At 38.2% G+C, this 18,819-nt stretch overlaps 1 protein-coding gene across 1 annotated transcript in view; it reads left to right on the top strand.

Annotated features, from left to right (window-relative positions):
- Positions 1-438: 438 nt before the first annotated feature.
- The window catches only part of DNER (delta/notch like EGF repeat containing), a 114,540-nt gene continuing 96,159 nt past the window's right edge, over positions 439-18,819 (top strand). The window contains exon 1 of the mRNA XM_062499214.1: positions 439-678. Within this exon, the coding sequence (XP_062355198.1) occupies positions 439-678 (240 nt within the window). The remainder of the gene's footprint in view (positions 679-18,819) is intronic.

Raw genomic sequence — 18,819 nt, forward strand, 5'->3', positions numbered from 1 at the left:
CATCGTGGCTCGCTCCCGTCGGGCCGCTCAGGAGCGCGCTGCTCCCGTCCTACGCCAGCGGGACGGGGCGCAGCGCCGGTCCCCGTGCCCCGGCAGCTCGGCACAGCCCGGCCGCCGCCGACCCGCCCGGGGAGATGGGGTTGGTGCGCAGCGCCGTCCGGCCCGCCCGGCGGGTCGGTGCAGACGGGGCCCGGTCCCGGCCCGGCCCCTCAGCCCGTCCCGCCGGGCCCAAGCGCTGCGGGCGGGCGGCGCCCCCTGGCGGTCGCGTGGCAAAGCGGCGGCGGCTCCGCCCCGGCCCGGCCCCGCCCGCCCGTTGCCCGGGGAACGCGGGCCGGGAGCGGCAGGGCAGCCGCTGCCTCCATCCCTCCATCCCTCCTTCCTTCCCTCCCTGCCGGCGCCAGCAGCGGAGCGGCGCCCGCACCCGCACGCCCCGCCGCCATGCCCCGAGCCGCCCCGCTCCTGCTGCTGCTGCTCGCCCTGGCCCAGCGCCGCGCCTGCCTTCCCTCGCCGGCCAGCGCCGCGCCCCCCGGCCGGGACCCCTGCCTCAGCCAGCCCTGCCGCAACAACGGCACCTGCTCGCCGCTGCCGCCGCCCCGCCGCCTCCAGCTGATCCTGCCCCAGCCCCCGGCCGGCTACAGCTGCGCCTGCCCCCCGGGGGTCACCGGCGACTCCTGCCAGGTAGGGGATGCGTCTCAGCGCCGCCCGCCCGCCGCGCGTCCTTGTGCCTGTCCCTGCCCTTGGGTGTCCCCGAGCTCTGCGGGGACAGAGCGAATGTTCCCGCCCCGCTCCCGCCTCGCCCCCGTCCCGTCCGCGAGCGGCTCTGCCCGCCCTGTCCCGCTCCGCATCCCGCCCTTCCCGCTGCCCTGCCCCGGCCCTGCCGCCCCGGCCGGTCCCGGTCCCTGCCGGGCGCTGTCTCGTCTCCCCCGCCCCGTGCGGCCGCTCTCCGCGCCGGCTCCGCTCCCGACCGCCTCCGGCACCCGGGGCTGCTGTGGCCCCGGCGCTTCCAGGGCTTCCCGAGGGGCTACCGGCCCTGAGGGCTGCGAGCCGTGCCGAGGGCTGGCTCCCGAGCCCTTCGGGCTCCGGGCTCCGGGCTCGGCCGGGGTGAGGGAGGATGGGGCTGAGCTCAGCCGGTGCCTCCCAGGTTATTGTCAGTACTTCAGCCCCCCCCGCCGCCCAGACCTCGCAGGTTATTTAACACTGACTGACTGGAAGGTGAAAAGGATGGCCCTTGGAAGTGGATGCTCCGTTGCATTGAATGCTAATCCTTAAACTGTGTCTCCAGTGGTCATTTTCATGGGCTAGGAGTGCTCGCTCCCACGTTTCGGGTGCCTTTTGTATTGATTTTGAATTCTGAAAGATTGGAACACTCAGAGTAGGACTAATGAGCTAAAATACAGAGAAGCAGTAAGCAATATCTTTCTAATATGCTTGGTTGTATTGGGACCTAATGTAATAACATATTTGAATTAAATTATTGTAACGTGAATTTTTTCTCTCTCTCTTCTCTAGCATTAAGGATCTTTGTTATCATGTTAAGAAATTCAGAAACACTCAGTTTTGTCTATTTCCAGATAAGAAAAGCAGGTGCAGGTACACAGATGTTTGTTTCCTGCATGTGTATATGCCGGGGTACTTTCTGTGACAGTGGTGTACAAAAGGCTCTGTGGATTGACAACCATTGCTTTGTCAGTGCTCTCGCTTGTAAGTGCATTTGACACAGAAGCAAATGACTTCAAGTAATTTCAGTCAGCTTTTTAGTCTTTAATTTCTCGTTCTTTTGTCGTGTAGTATCTGAACTCTATTGCTGAATAGGTGAAAGGGTAACACATTTACTGAAGACTTAATGCATAGTCGAGTGTAAGAGTCACTGTAAAGTAGGAGCGCTATGCACAGAGTTCTCTGCTTGCCTTGAAACGCCTCAGCTGGTTCAATGTAACAATGAAAGTGAAAATATTTACACTAATGAAATTCTGTAAAATCGGAGAGATGGAAGTGGATTAAATAGCTTTCTCTTAGGCTATTTTAAGTCTTGTCTTAGGAGTTTACTATGTTCCTATCTCTACAAAGAGAGAAAGAGAGCCCTGTGTGTTTGTTCCCACACGTTGCTGTTAGACTTAAGTGTCTGAGATCGATGACTGAAAGATTAATGACCTTTTTGAAGACCTAGTAAAATGTAACGCTTGCTGCCATCTCACCTCCTGTGAAGTGTTGTGCCTGGGGATCTGGGTTTAATTGTTTTCCTAATAAAAGACATAGCCAGTGTTTTCACAGCATTTATGCATTCTATTAACTAATAACAGGAGCCTTATGGTGTTGTTAATTTTGTTTCTTTTTATAAAATAGTGAGTAATGACCCCTGCAAGGAGTATTGATAAAGAAATGAGTGCCATTTCTAGCTATCGCATGATAAGTTAAAGTGTGGATACCAGGTAGTTCTGGGAAGTTAATATGGTTTTGAAATGAAACTTTCACTGGAGACCACGCAGGGTTTTTTTAAGGGTGTAATATAAGCACAGTACACCCATCTTTGAGGATTTGCTCACTTTCTCAAAATAGGGAATAAATAAACATTGTACAAATGCATTACTTCTTGTGTTGCTCCATCATTCAGATACCTCAGAGCTTAACAGATGCCTAATGGCTTAAACTTCTAATGTCTTAAACAGTGAAAGGTCATGTTTTCTAATTCAGGGGCAGTGAATAACCATAATGAATTAAAAACAACTGTAAGGATTTTTTTCATCTACCATTACAAGTTATGAGAAAACTATTGGCTGAATCAGGGTATTAATGTGATATATCTAGATATGGGTTTTTGTCATAATGCTGCAGTTGGTACTGAACAGCTGGACTCGTAGAGGGAAATGACAGGAAGGGAAGAAAGAATAGGAATTATTGTCTTTATACACTCAGATTTTGGAAAGTAAGTTTGGATTTTTGGACTTTATGGTGGAGCTGGAGTTCTTTGGAGACTCCCGCTTCCCTAAAAAGATAGAATTACTCTCATGTTGCTTCTTGTAGTGAAGGCAACATTTCAATGATTCTGCTCAGATGTGTCGAGATTTTAGAACGAAGACAAAATGTTCTCAATGTGCCTGTGAGTCAGCTGGGCATGGTGAAGTTGATAATGCAGAAAGATTGCTCAGAGTCAAACTTTGAGACTGCACATCAGTTTTACCCCTGAAGATTTTACTGTAACTGGTTTTGATGCATCTGTGGATGCTGGTGCTGGCATGGGAAAAGGTTAAAACCGACATCACATACATGAGATACTTCTAGAAGTCCAGAACTTTCCTATCACCACGTGATGTATTTTACTGGGGCAAGCCAATTACATGATTTCATGTTATAATTGCTTTAGTATCTCATTATTAATTTAACAACAGAAATTACAGGTCCTTCCAGTACATCCATCCCATGAATTATGCATTTGTATCTATCTCACATTCTTTATGGTTTGAGGATACTTTGCTTTGCAAACTTCAGGTTTTTTTTATTTTTTTTTTTGGTCATGGATTGTCTGCTCCTCCTTTGGGGACATTGCTCTAATTTACCTCCATTGATTTTCATTGTTCTGAATCTTTTTACCCTTTTCTTTACTATACTTCTAGTCTGTAAGTGACACATAGCATTACTGTGTTAAAGTATCTCAAACTTCGGTTTGAGCAAAGAAATTGCATGTATACCCAAGGCAATTGTACAAAAATGATAGTGAATTCAACTGCCTTTTTCCTGTGGGAATTTGAAATTGGCTATTTCTCAGGTTTACACTGAGAGAATTTAATGAAATAAACTGAAATGAACAGATACTAAAGTTCCATTAATTTAGTAATTCCTAAATTCTTATTTTTGTTTTAGTTTTAGAAGCAATCTTTATTGCTAATGATTAAGATAATGAATACTCTGTTATTTTTAATGATATTTAGAATCCAATAAAATATCTTTTCTTGATCAGGAAAGTTGTATGTAGAACTTAATTTGTGTTAGTACCTCATGAAATAATTTTAGAGACATAAGGTACAAAGTAAGTAGTTAGGAAATGAAAAACCTTCATGATCAACTTGGTAATTTGCTTAAAAATACAGAATTGCAACTTAGCTAATTGCATTGAATGGCATAATATTTATTTCATCCCATGCTAGTGCTAATTTCATTAAAAGGCTATCACATGAAGAAATATTAAATTATTAATCTATCTTAAAATGCTGTCTTACATGTTTTGCTTTAGTTGCTTCTCTTGTTTGGTTTTTTGATTTTTAATTTTTTTTCTCTCTTGGTTGATAATTTTCTCTTGTTCTTTTACTTTGCTGCTTTTAAATATATTTTTAGATGCTTTATAGATTGTTGGTAATCAAAACTGTAAAACAAATAGTTTTACAGTGGTGCAGTGCATTTTTGAGTTAGTGTTCAAGTTATTATTTTAGTAGCAAAGAGGTCTCTTTGGTCTTGGGGATGATCTGTTGTGTTTACTCTATGGGTTATATTTTCACACCTAGAACAGAAAATATTGTTTAGACTTAATTGTGGATATTTTGTTTAAAATGGAATTCTAGAAGCCTGAGTTTAAAAAAAAATCAAGGAAGGAACCGATATTACGAAAACTGGATGATAGATTATGTTTGAAATTTTGTTCTTATAATTATTTTTATAATTTTAAAAGTTATTTCTTATTTACCCTTCTGAATTTCTGCCTGATTTTTCTTCTTCATTCCCTCCTTTTTTGTTTTGTACCTTTGAATGCCAGATGAGTTTACTCTTCTCTTTGATCATAGTATTTGAATGTTTGTTGACTTTAGTGCACTGATTTCAGGATTTTTTGTCCTTTGACCCCTGCTTTTGTATTTTTATCTTGTGTTGGGTTTTTGCTTGTGTTTTATTTGTGTTTTTTTTTTTTTAAATCTCAGTAGATTTCTAGTAATGTGTTTAGTGCTGAATGCAGGAGTTCAGGCTTAGCAAACTGCTGCAGGAAGAAGGATTGCTGTTTCTTGGCTCAGTGGTCTAATACCTCAGCATGAGCGGTATGAATTTCATTGGCCGGGTTATGTCAGGTTGCAGGGGGCAGTCCTGTGTAAAAGGACATCTTTTAATCTAACTGCTAAATCACCTTGGTGTCAGTATCCTGATTAATTCCTCACATGATTCTGTCTTTTACTAAGCACTGACATCCCTTCTGAAAGGTCTCTAATACTTAAATTCATAATGAATTCTCTAATATATTTAAAATGCTATTTTCCCCATTCTGTATTCATTAATGAAGAGTATATACTTAGATTATGTGGCTATTGTGATTCAAATGTTTGTTTGCTCTTTTAATAACAGTAACACATAGAGTTAGCAGATGCCCTTGAATTTTCTTCTTTCATTTGGATGTCCTTTAGCCTGAGTTTTGAGATACCATATTGTTTCCTGCTGACTAGCTCTCCTCACTCTTGCAGTACTTTAAGATGCAGAATTTAGATATTTGCACTGATGAATATACTATGCATGAGAAGAGGCTGTGAGAGCTCGGTTTGTTTTTCTTGGAGGTGTCAAAGTGGAATCCAAGTATACTTCTCAGCCACCTAATGGGTGGTCATAGAGAACAGGGGCAAGATTTTTCCCAGATGTGATCAGTGAAAGGAGGAGAGGGGACACACATGTTATAGAAGGGAAAGTCCCACTTTAATCTAAGGAAAAAATTCCTTGCAATGATGGTGGTCAAACACTTGAATAGGCATTTAAAACACTTGTAGGACCTTCATCCTTGGAGATTCTGGGCCTGAGTGGCCAAAACCTCAAGCACCTTGTCCTGAGCATGGCTTAGAGCAGACAACTCCCTCAGGCTCCTTCCAGTCTAAACCTTTCTGTATATACGCACCCCTGTTTTGTTTTTTATTTCTCCCCATTAGATTTTTAACTTGCCAGTTGCTCTTGCCCTGTTCCTGCCTTCTTTTTGCTGGACATCTGAATTATTTCCCTGTTGTTATATGTGTCTGTTTTACATCAAATTTAGACTGCACCTGGATGCTGACAAACTTCCTGCCATGCTAGCAGGACTACTAATGGCAGTGTTGCTGTTAGATATCTGAGAAATGCATTTCAGGACACTTAGTTGGCATCTCCTTTAGTCACAAATGACTATGTTCACATTTCACAGTCATTGTTGAGGTTTTTTTCAATTAACATTTGTGTGTCACATGGAACCTATGGGTGTAATTTGTTTTCTGTGAGTTCTTGTGGTCTGCAAGTGCAGTGTTGTTCACATCCATCGTGAGCTCTGATCTCCTGGGTTGCAGTGGAGCTGGTGGAGTTCAGCAGTGTGGCAATGTGTGGTTTCCAGTAGCACAGAATAAATGAATGTGAAGACTAGTTTCTCCACCCAATTAATTTTACCTGTTACAACATCTGGTTTCTCTAAGCGTAGTAGGAATGTATTTCCAGTCAGAAATTTAAACTTTTCGAATGAGCATCTTGCCTTGAAGCATATAATGTGAAAATACATGAGTAAAGACGCTACTCAGCAGTTTCCTAAGTAGTCAAGTAAGGAATTGTGTGGTGATTTTTGTCATGGGATCTGAACAAATTTATTGTAAATATCTGTAGAATAAAAGTGGAATAATGTAATAACCCAAACTGTCTCAGTCATATAAGAGTTTTATATTTAGGTATCACCTACACACTGATCTTTGGAATCTTTGTATCATCTTTTCCAGTACCTCAAAATGCTCTCTTTAAACTTGTTAAAAATAGTTCTCTTTAAAGGCTAGTCAGGTCATTACATATAGTGCAAGCTATTTGATTCTGAAAAATTTCATCATAAAAATGAACGCTTTATGTGTTTTCTTTCAATACAATAATTTGTTATGACTAAAGATTACAAAAAGCTGGATCAGGTGTAAAGTAACTGAATAATAGTAGAAGATATGCTATGCTAAGATGCTTCAGCTTTTCATATGTTGTATTTTATTGTAGTTTATGGTCTTTGATCTAAAAGAATCAGTTTGCAATCATATCTGCTTAAAAACCATAATTGTTTCACTTTCCTTTGAAATAATCTAACTTGATATTGTCATGTGTATATTGTGTAGCTCAGGAACTCATCTTTAGTGGAGCAGGTTCCCCAAAGAAGTGCAGCTGTGTGCCTTGATTCAGTGTTACAGGAGGTAGGATTGCTCCCCTCCTTTCGAGGGCTCTCGGCATCTTGTACATATTGCCCTTCTGAGAAGTACTTATTAGAGATCAGTAATTTCACAAGTGGCATTTAGCAGGATCTCACTTGATCACAGGGTCATGAGTCTAGAAATCCTAGATGATTAATTAAAATTAAAATCATATTTTAATAGGCAAATATGGGTCTGCTGGAAACAGCGTCCGGTTGACCACAAACATAGGTTGGTTGGTTTTTTGTTTTGAAGTTGCTTTTAGTTCTCAGAGGTCACTTGTTCTTGTAAAATATCAAATCCCCCTGATATTTTGTTACATTTGTGTTCCAGTTAACCCCACATCCTAATTGTGTAGAAAAAATATAATTTTGCTGGTTTTCATTTTCTGTCTCTCTATTTAATTGCATTCCCCTGTTGTATTTTTCCATTTAAGAATGAGTTATTCCATTCTTCCCTCAGTGTGCATATAGTGAATATTTTCTTTTTGCCACGTCTCCTTTCTGAACTGAGCAAGTCAGTTACTGATATTTCTGTTGTTTGTTGGTCAATCTAAAAAAGGGTATTGTGCAATGCTAAATCCCATTTTTATGTACGCTAAGAGGTTACCTGTTCTCTTGAAAACTGAACTAGAGGGAAGGTTTCCATAATATTAATTTTTTAATATACTTTTGGTTGGTGTGGTAAGCTGAGCTCAGTTCTGCCTAGTGGTATGGTGATCCCCAAATGAAAGGATCCAAATTTCTGGTGCACCCGGATCAGTTGAAAGCACATTTTTTGGAAAAAGTAGTGCTAATTGCATTAAAATTTCTGAGTGGCATTGAAGTCAAAATCTGAAGGTAAAAGCAGTTTATTATGTGCATTAGATACTTTAGAGCACTGTTTATTGAAAATCTTGAGTTGGTTTTTAAGGAAAAAAAAATAGTTTTATTTAGCTTTTTTTTTTTTTTTTTTTTTGTACAGTTTTTCCAATTTATATGTTACTGGAATATAGTAAACCCCAAAATAAATGTTCTCTGGAGCAAAAATTTTCATTTGTCAATATGAATTCAGAAAACATATTTTTTAATTATGTTATTAAAAAAAGATCATGAACTGTGATTCAATTGTAATTTTCCAACAATTTTGTAACAAGAGAAAGGTGTATCAAAATAAACATTGAAAAAGTAATGTTTGCTTGATGGGAAAACTCTTTAATTTTTCCATTGACTGAGTGTAATCTCTTACAAAGAAGCACTCAGGCACTCAAAAGCTGATATGTTTGCTGCATATGGAGCCTTTTGGGTTCAGCAATACATATCATTGCCCTATATTATTTTTCAAGTTGACCTTGGTTTGCTTTACAATAATACAGGCTGTGAAAATTATGATGCATTTTTAGTATAATATTCTGGTGTAAACCCTGAAAAAGTAGTTGTAAATTCTATATCAAGGTCTGGAATTGATACATAGTGACCAGGAATGGGAATATTAGGATTTGGTGCTTGCAATCCTCACTGCCTTGCTGAGTCACACTGGGCAAAAAAATCATAGAACCTTCTTACTTACATTTCTCCTCTATAAATTCAGTTAGTTAATCCTGGGTATTCGAAAGGTTAATTTGTGAATACATATAAAGGCTCTAAGAATGCTGAGTGAGAAGCACTTTATAAGGAATAGTATTGAAATCCCAGATTCTGAATTGCACATCAATGATCCTATCAGGATATATTTAAATTCTAATAAAAAAAAGCCTTCTTATTAAAGAAAAAAAAAAAATCAACCACTTGGGCTATTTTTATATCTGGCAAATATTCAGTCTAGCAGTTTACAGATTAATTTAGTTTCATAGCGTTCTTTCCCACTGAAAGCAGGGCTATATATCAATGACCAGTATTTCAAAGACTTGTGTAGCAAAGGTGTTTGTGAACAAGGTGCTCTTGAATAAGGTAAGAACAGAATTCAAATTGACAGTGAAAGTAGGGTTGTTTTACTGAGATAAGGTCACTGAATATTAATGATTTTGAGAACTTTTTTGTACCTCATGTATTAGTTGCAACAGCAACTGTATTGTGAGTTTGAGAAGACTTTGGGGTAGTTGTAGGAACGATAGCTGTATAGAAGGTAACAAGATATTGTTCCTTTCCTTTCCAACAAGCCTCTCTTTCAGCCTAGGTAGCCCTTATCTGTTCCTTTGTGCTGGATCTAATAAAGCTGAAGCTTGTTGACAACAGGGGTACAAGAGGAGGAATAACTTCAGTCAAACTTCAACCATGACTATTCTGAATAAATAAATAAAGTCTGATTCTTTGGGAGGAATATCCATAAGTTTTGGTGGGTGTATGTGGTGTAATCTTCACTGCATTGTTCAACATGCAATATAAAGATGTGCAGATAATGTCACAAGAGAGCAGAAGCTGTTCTAAAATGTTGCTCCCTTCTATGAGCAAATAGCACTTGGTTCCTTGAAATCATGTTGAGGTAACTTTAACCTGCAAGATAGAGAAGGCAGAAACAGATAGCACCCCAAGAAAGATCAGTAGCTATGGAAAGATTTGAATAATGTGGGATGGACTAGTTGTTCACTTTTGTACAGAGACTAACAGGAAGAATCTGAAGGTGATCTTGTAACAAGGACAAACCTTTAAAAATCCAACATCAGTGAGACAGTTAAATTCTTCTGGGCATCAGCTATTAATGAAATCATGTGGCTAAAGAAAATAAATGGACAATTTTTTGTAATTTTCCAGACTTGGTTCATTGCTGTGGTCTCCCTTTGAAATATATAATTAGTTGTGTTTGTCCATAAGGACAGTAACTATCACCAAGAACCACATGACAATTCTTAGCTTTCTTATACAGCCTTAATGATTTGTGCATTCAATTCAGAAAAAAAATTCATGCAAATTTAATCTTTATCTTTGCTTTAAAGGTGACGTATGGCTTCTTCTGCTGAAGAAATTAAGCAAATTGTTAAATACCTTTATCAAAATCAAATCAGTGAATGAATTTCTGTAATGACTAACCAAAATAAATCTTTTAGGTTTCATATACACCTAGCAGTCTATTTGTGACTTGTGATTGACTATATAACTTGTACTTCTATTGTAATCTTATTTTAAGGCAAATTTAACCATTTTCAGACAAACTGAGCATTAATCAGAGGAAGAAGGCTGCGTAAAAGTCTAATAATAGCTTATGAGCTAAATGCCTTTTGTGTTGAGATTTCTAATTCTGCTGTCTGGTCACAAGAGAGTTTTCTGGCATTTATTGTGACTATGGACCGCCAAAGTTGTGCTTTTGAATGTGGGGATCTGAGAAACTTTCTCATTTGGGAACGTCTTTGAATTTCAGGGAGTTGGGTTACATGAGGTTTACTGACATAGGCAGGGTCTGTAAGATCAGATACTTGATTAATTCTTTTTAAGGCTACAGTGTACTGTGTGATGATGGCATATGTGACAACTGAAGAAAATGGTGCTGACTCCCCTGGGAAATTAACATGTTTAATTGAAGGAAGGACAAATTGACTTAATTTACATAACTGTGATAGACTCTAATGTTAAAATTTGTCTAACTATTGTCTTTTAAAAGTAATGGAAATGTACTGAGTTGATGTTATAGAAATTCTTGATAATCTTTCTGAGGGTTTATGGGGACCTGGCTTGTACAGAGGATTCTAAAAATGTGGAACATTTTTAGAAGGCTGCTTGGGACTTGACTGTGATATCACTTAAAGCTGATGTAAACTCATAGTAATTTCTTTGTCTATGAAAACATAAAATGTAAGTTTCAAAATTGTTATTTCAGTTCGTTATTTCAGTAAATTGTTTGAGGTTTGGTTTCTTGGAATGTACCAAAGAAATCCTCTAAGTTGAAACAATGCAGGAAACAATGTCAGCTCTGCCACTTGATTCCAAAACACCTTTCTCCCCAGTTAAACATCTTTCTGTGCAATCATCAAATTTCCTAATTTTCTTTTCTGCAGGTGAGTGAGAAAGAGTGGATCAATAGTTACAGTGATTCTGCCTTTTCACAAAGGCCTGCTGAAGAACAGCAGGACAGATCTATCAGTTACAGTTTTTCCTCTGATTATCCTGGTGGTAGCAGTGTGTAGCAAATCAGGGTATGGCCCAAGATTCGCTGTTTTTGATTTAGGAACATGGAGGCTTTTCTATTAATGTAACATATTTGTCAGTGATTTAACCATATTTTATGTTTACATGAGGTGTAAATCATACTAATCAAATGAAGGATACTCTGGAATGACAGCTGTGCTAACAAGCCTTAGAATGTGGCACAGAGCAAACACAAATATAGCATCTTAGTTATTTTTGCATGATGTATGTGCTTTTCACTTTGTAATGAGTACTACAGCAACTTTCAACTTCAAATTTCTGGTTCTGAGGACATTTTTCTTTTCCAAGATACATTTGCATCCAGCTCTATTCTTTATTCTCAGATTTTCTAAGCTCCTTGTCTGTGGAAGTTCACCCCACTTGAAGGTGGGGCCTTTTCTGCCAGCAGCTGTTGAGCTCTCAGAGCTGCTGGCTGGCAAAGGCTCTTCCAAGCTTCTTGGCATTGAGCAGGGCAGTGCTGTGAAGCTCAAGTTCTGTGAAGTCTTGAGTACTTCAAGTTACCCTTAGCAATCTTATGGCTTTGAAATTCTCTTCTCTGACTTTGAGAGTGGGGCTGCAGCTGAGGGCTTAAGGGGCAGCATTCCCTGATCTTGTAGCAGAGCATTAGTGCTGCAGGAGGGTGGCAAGCAAAGTGTCTGTCAGAAACACACCTGTGATTTGGCCACCTCAGATCAGAGGTGCCAGCACAGAACTCATTTTAATCAATGAATTGTCATTTTCTGATAACCCCTATGTTCAGCTGGAAGTTTCTATCACTTGTGGTGTCTGGAGAGAAAAGTTCCTGAATATTTAATGGTGTATTGATTTAGATGTTAACTTTGCCATTACCTAATCTAATTTTGGAGATAACTGTAAAAGTGTTGAGTACCAGCTGTTGATCGGCACAGTGTTACTTTTCTCAGCCTTTTTAGAATAACAGAGATGAGGCTTTCTGTTTTTCAAGGGGATTGTAAAGGTGTTAGGTTGATTGCTGATCAGGCTAAGCTGATGAAACTTGTATCCCTCGTTTTAGAAGAATTTGCTTTCTTTCTAAAGACAATCATGTCAAACCCAGAGGGAACCAAAGTGTACGTAGGGATGTTTCAGTGCAGAAACTAATTTGCAGTCATTTTACTGCAGTTAGGGATGAGTAGAACAATAAGTCATTCATAGTAACTTTAAACCTCATGAAGTAAGTGGGATGAAGATGAGTATGGAATACAATGTTGTGTGTTTACATTTCTTTAGTTAAGACATGAAATACAGGCAGTGCTGGGGAAAAAAAGACAAAAGTTAAACTTTTTGAATGACTTTGAAGCTTGTGTACCAGACAAGCTGAAATATTTCCCACAGATATTCATCATAGAATGAGAAAATCAGTACAATCAGGCTTAATCACAAAGCACTTGTGTCTGTGCTCTGGAGTTTGACCGTTATAGAAGCTTTGATTTCATGTACAAAATATGCTCTGAGCAAGGGAAGTTTGCATTGCTGCATTGGTTCGGAAAGGGAGAACTGGGCTGGGGCCCTGGTCAGACATCCACATCCACAGCAGTGCTGCTCCTGAACCACAAAGCTGCCCTTGCCTCTGACCTTCACAGGGTTCAGAATACTTTTGAGGATACTAGCTAGATGAGTAAATACATACTTCAAACGGCCATTAGAATGCAATCTATTTGAAATATTTTTTAGGTATGTTTTTCTGTTTTTTCTCTACCTTTATCAGAATAACATCTGTTTGATTTCCAGTTTGTTTGATGCTCAGGCATCTGTTCACTGCAGTTGCAGGAATGTAATTTCTGTAGCTTCTGGTCTTGTCTTTTAACTGTGAGTTGCATAAATAAAGTTAGGAGCCAAAAATAGTTTTTATTTTCTTGTTAGACAAAGAGGATTTAGATGCTGAAAAAGTCTGATAGCTTCTTTTCTTGCTTGACTTTCATTTCAATGGCATTGTGGGATTTTCCTTTCAGTACTGACAGTTCTTTAGGTATAACTAAAAGGACAGCTGGTTTGAATTTTCTGTGTCTCAGCTAGGTGAATTCACATAATATATCAGAGAATTTGAGTGTTGGCCTTTCCTTTGGCACCTGCCTATATTCCAGGTCTGAATAAATGCATTATTGGTACTGAATAGTGTTCCAGGTGTCCTTAGCACTCTCACAAGTATGAAAGGATTATGAATTTCTCTGGTCCTATTATAATGTTATATACCATTGTTCATGTGGATACAGCAACCCACGTTATTTTTAGCCATCTGTATGGATTTTTGAATTTTGCTTCTTCTAAGGCCAGCATTGTTCTTTACTACAGAAGCAGACATAGTTAGACATCTGCCATAGCATTTCACATGAATAGAAATATTAAGAACTAATTATTGGCATTAAGGTATGAATCAGGATATACAAGAAACAGATAATTTAGAGAAAAAATAGCCACTTTTAATTGCTACTGAGTTTCCAGATATTGTAATAATATTTATTCTCTCCTTTTTTTGGCAGCTGAAAATCTGACTTTGATTTTCACAGTGATGGCAAGAGAGCAAACTAGAGTGATTCCAGTTAGTTTTCATTTACTTCTGTTAGACAAATTATGGACTTATAGGTAAAATATTTTTGCTCAGCAGGAGTAACCTCAGCAATGACTGACCAACTAGAAATATTGGCTACATTTTAGTTCTGAAAAATTTAGTAAAACTTGCTCAATGCTTGACAAATTTGGTAGATTTCCCTGTTTTTGGCTATCTTTTTAGCCATGACTTTCACTAGTGACTTTCACTTATGACAGTTAAGTAATACTGTTATTTTAGAACGTATTTAGGTCTTTAACTTTTTTAGATCTCATTTCCACTTTGGCCAATAACTAATGTGGAGGTCACGTGCCTTTTTGCTGAGGTAATATTGCACAGTCATCTACGTCAGCTTGGAAGTGTGAGTGCATTGCACCTCATTCCAGATTGAGTGACAAGATTCATCTAGACAGGAAGTTTCTCTAAAATTCATTTTTCTGAAATATGTTGAGAGTCAGTCTGTATAATTCTTTGCTGCTGATAACTTCTGGTTTGATTTATAAGATTGAATTTCTGGGGGGCTAGGTCCTTCAATGAGTTTTCCAGTTGTAATTACAATTTCCATACTGTTTTAATGTTTCTGTTTATTCTGGAAAGGTGTTCCTGGAGCAAGTAGATGGCTGCTATCACCAAGCTTGCTGAGAATGGGAATTGTACTTGAAAATCCCATGAAGCAAAGAGGCATAATTCTGAACAAATTTGTTTTCAATATTTTACTATAAAATTAAAAATGCTTTGTGGAAAATCAGATGACAAACGAACTCTTACTAGTGGTACAATTAATCTTCTTGTTTTGTTTCAACTAACTATACCTGCTAGCAACTTTCTTAGTTTTCTACAGTTGTGATAACTCAGCACAGATTGATAGTGTAAGTAAAATTGGAGATTCCATTTTTGTATGGGTTTCGGAATAGATTTAGAATAATTTATTGTTGAAGCTGTGTAACAATAACTTCTTTCTAGCAACATTTAAAATAATTATCTACAACAATGCATTTGAGCTGAACAGTTGAATAGGACTCCCATCATTTATATATATGCAGATACACCCAATGGTGTGGCAAATGTGGTTTATTTTTTTCACAGTGGTTTGTGGTGCTTCTGACAGTCTTCAAGAAGCTCATTTCCCCAGGTACTCTGAAATGGCTTGAATAGAGCAGTGCAGCTCAGAGGCCTTGCTCTGAAACCTTGAGTAATTTGCTCTCCTGTATAGATGTGGAAAGCACTGTTTGCTCTAAGTGCCCTTGGGTTTTATGGTTTTTTCAAAATGTTTTTTAAAATGTTTTTGTTGTGTATCATTATAGGGTGAGTTCTATGTTGGATTCTATGTGAAGATGAAAGATTTGATATGATTCAAGATGAGATAAATTAAGAAATAAAGAAATAAGAATATGTTTTGCAGGCATATTTAAATTCCTAATTAAAGACTGTTTCCATTGCACTCAGCTGATGGATTAGATCAATAGACTGCAATAGTGATCAATATCTGCAAGACCACATTGTTGGTCAATTCAGATAAAATAGTTCTGGCTACAAATAGTTAATAGATGTAAGAAAAAAAATCCAGTTCTCACTCTGCTTGTTTTTCATTGTGTCCTGCCTGATCTGTTAACATTGTTTTTTGATGTAAAGGTTTGGAAACTTGGTATTGCAAGGCTTGATTTATAATCTCCCCCTAGAAATTTTCTCACAATTTTCTTCAACATCAAAAGTTTCTGTATCTCTGTAATGTTGGAATAAGATATGCTCACACTTCACTTTGGAAATCTCTTGATCTTTTAAGAAAAATATTGACCTTCAGACCACAAAATGGACTCTGTATTTCATTGCAAATATTGCAAACCTTCTTGTACAATTTAACCATGTGGTGATCTTTTAGAGCTTATATGGGTCTTCTTTGGAACTTACAGGTACTGTAGATTTTACCTGCTGATACTAATTTACTTGCCTTATTGTCCCTATCACATTTATTCTAGAAGTGTTTTGGTAAATTTTTCAGCGATCTGGTGGATTTAGACACTGTGTTTATTTGTGTTAAGGTCTTAATTTTGTCTCCCTTTGTATTTAGGCCTTAATTTTATTCCCCTTTTATTTTTGTTTTTACCAGTTTACCTTGTGACAGGATGTTGTTCTGGTGAATTTTTTTTTAGTTTGTCTTAATTTCTGTAGAATGGTTCTGAATCCCTGAAATTGTTCCTTTGTGTGGACTATAACCTTACAGAATTATCATTAATGGTTAAAACTCATCTCATTGTGATGAAACACTTTCACTCTCTAGTAATAAGCACATCAAATGCAAATTCTATTTTCCACTTCATTGCAGGTTTTTGTTTGTGCATCTGTGACAATGCAAAGGTCTGCTTTCTTCTACTAACTTCCTCCTTTCCTTGTATGTTTTTGGGGAGTTTTGTATACAGAAGGGCTGAAACAGGAGCAGAACAGCTTTGGACAAAATCTTTCTCCTGCTAGTAGTCACTTTCCATTATCTGTTATTGGGGAAATAGCATACTCCACATGGAAGAAAGCTCCAGGGTACTGATGAGGATCATGTGGAGTCACCTACATTTGTCTGCGTAGAGCTGAGCTTTATTTAGAATGGTTAATGCTGATCAGGAGCTAACAAAGCTCCTGACTCCCTGCCAGCTCCATGCACAATTACCCCAGTCCCTGGAGTGTGGTGCTGAGGCACTGCAGCTGACTGGTAATGCAGCATCACGCCAGAATTAACCCTGCTGAGCCAGCTCCAATGTTTTCCCCATCTGTAGTCTGCTTATTTTCCACCCTAAAAAATCTGCTAACAAATGAAAGCTGAATGTAGTCATCAAATTGTCCACATGAAATTCTCTTATTTTGTATGAATAAAATGAGCCAGTTCTGATTTTGTGTCTTAGGAAGTTTCACACAATGCTCTTTACTAATTACAGTAACCTACAGATGCAGAAATCTTTTTTGGCTCATTTTTCCCTGGCTGCCGGGTCAGCTCTGTATAAAGGCTGATGCACATCCAGCTTTCTCCCAGCTGTTTGCCTACAAATTACAAGTCAATATTTGATCGTCATCCAATTGCCTTTTCTGAACTTGGTTGAAGTAAAGAAATTTTTCTTCTACAAATAATATATGTATAAATAATAATTTATTTACAAATAATAAATGGAATTTCTTGGAAGTAAGAAATTCAATTTTTTAATTGTAATAATAATGGCTGTTTCTCCTTGCCACCCTGGCTCCCATGCCGACACAGACTTCTGTAACTTGGTCTGATGCAGGGAATGAGCCTTCTCCAGGAGAATCTCCTTATAGATAAGTGCAAATTGTCTGAAAGAAGCCAGGCTTGGTGCATGATGACTCTAACAGCTTCATGGTTGGTACATCGGAGACACAGTGTCTGTGGAAAAGGTAGATCTTGCTCATTTCTCCACTCCTCTGCAATTTAATTTCAGGTGTCTGGGTTGCTGAAGGAAAAAGTCAGATAGTTAATTTCAGAAAATGGAGCTGTCATATAGATTCCCAAAGTTTATCCTAGCATATGTTTTTTAATTTACAGTGAGAAACACCTCATAACTTTTAAAAAAGTATGTGAAATTTAGGAACCAGAATATGTACATGTAAGATGCAAGTATTTAGACAAAGAAATTTGTATAATGGGTTGGCATTCGTAATAAAAGGTTTTGAACTTGATGTAATGGCTGTAGTAATAAAAAAAAATCCAATAGTTATCAGAATATCTGGATGTCATCTCTTCTGTAGGAAAGCATATCAAAACTGGAAGTTAAAGCACATTTTAAAAATCAGGGTTTTGAAATGTTTGCAATGGATGTGTTTTGATGTTTTGATTTATACACCAGCCACTGTCAGGTCCTTTAAGCAGGACCTTCTGCTTCCCCTTTCCTGTCAGTTCAGGTCAGCTGGTAAGACCAGTAGAAATGTTCAATGACACCAGTTTTGAGAGTGGTGCCCTGAGAGCATCTTAGGTGTTTATCTAGCAAAATTGTCCTCACATTTCAGTAACTTTAAGTGTTTATGAGATTGTTCTGAAGAATGTCCTAATTCAAGGTCTTTGTCTACTTAGAATTAACATGAAAAGATCTTGCTTCATTCTGTAAATGGGTAACTAATTTTATCTGGCTTCTAAAAATAATTTTTTTCGTATTATATATAATTTATATAATAATGTTGTTGCAATACAGTGAAAAGCACTGAATTATAAGCATTGTTCTGTTTGTCTTGAACCATAATTCAACTCTATTTTTTAGAAATTCAGAATTATCTTACTCTTGTAAAAAGCATCTTGTTTTATCTATATTTGTATTTTGCGTGTATATGTAATTCTGAAAGGAGAAGTATTTTTTTGGTTGTTGGAAATAGCTCCATATGATGATGAAAATTGACAAAACCAATTTGATTTCTCAAAAGAAGTGCTTCTTCACTAGACACATAACTGGACACTGTATATTCTTATTGAAGTTTATTTGGGGAAATTATCTGTGCTGTCTTAACTGAATGGTTGAATGTTTAGTTGATTATTTAAAGAATGAAATAAACTTTCTCAGTTGTAATCTGTCTTTTGGAAGAATTGCTTATAAATGCTCTGGTTCTGTAGACATCTACAAAGTAACTGTTGTTACTTTGCCATTTTAAAATATGCTTGAAAAAGCATTAATGTCATATTGATAGTGCAAAAGTATGAAAGTGATGCCTGTTGTACCCTAGTATCATCAGCATGTTTTACCATGCTTTCTTTTTTCAGAAGACACATTGAATGGTTTCAGACTGCATGAGTCCAGTTGAGAATCATTGCTTTATATCACTAGATTTTCCTGGGCTCTAAAAGGATGGAAACTAAGCAGCACCTCTGGCTCTTAATTGCTCGAATCATTCATGCATTAAACAATGTGCATGCAAAGCAATTAAATGCTATCAGTGTGAAGTCTGTTTATACAGTTTTGTTGTAAGACCTGGAAAAGAACTTAAAATAGCCATATCTAATAATAGAGAAAGTGTAATAGAAAGACTTAGT

Source organism: Cinclus cinclus, chromosome 10 (assembly GCF_963662255.1).
Source record: "Cinclus cinclus chromosome 10, bCinCin1.1, whole genome shotgun sequence".
Classification (NCBI taxonomy): domain Eukaryota; kingdom Metazoa; phylum Chordata; class Aves; order Passeriformes; family Cinclidae; genus Cinclus; species Cinclus cinclus.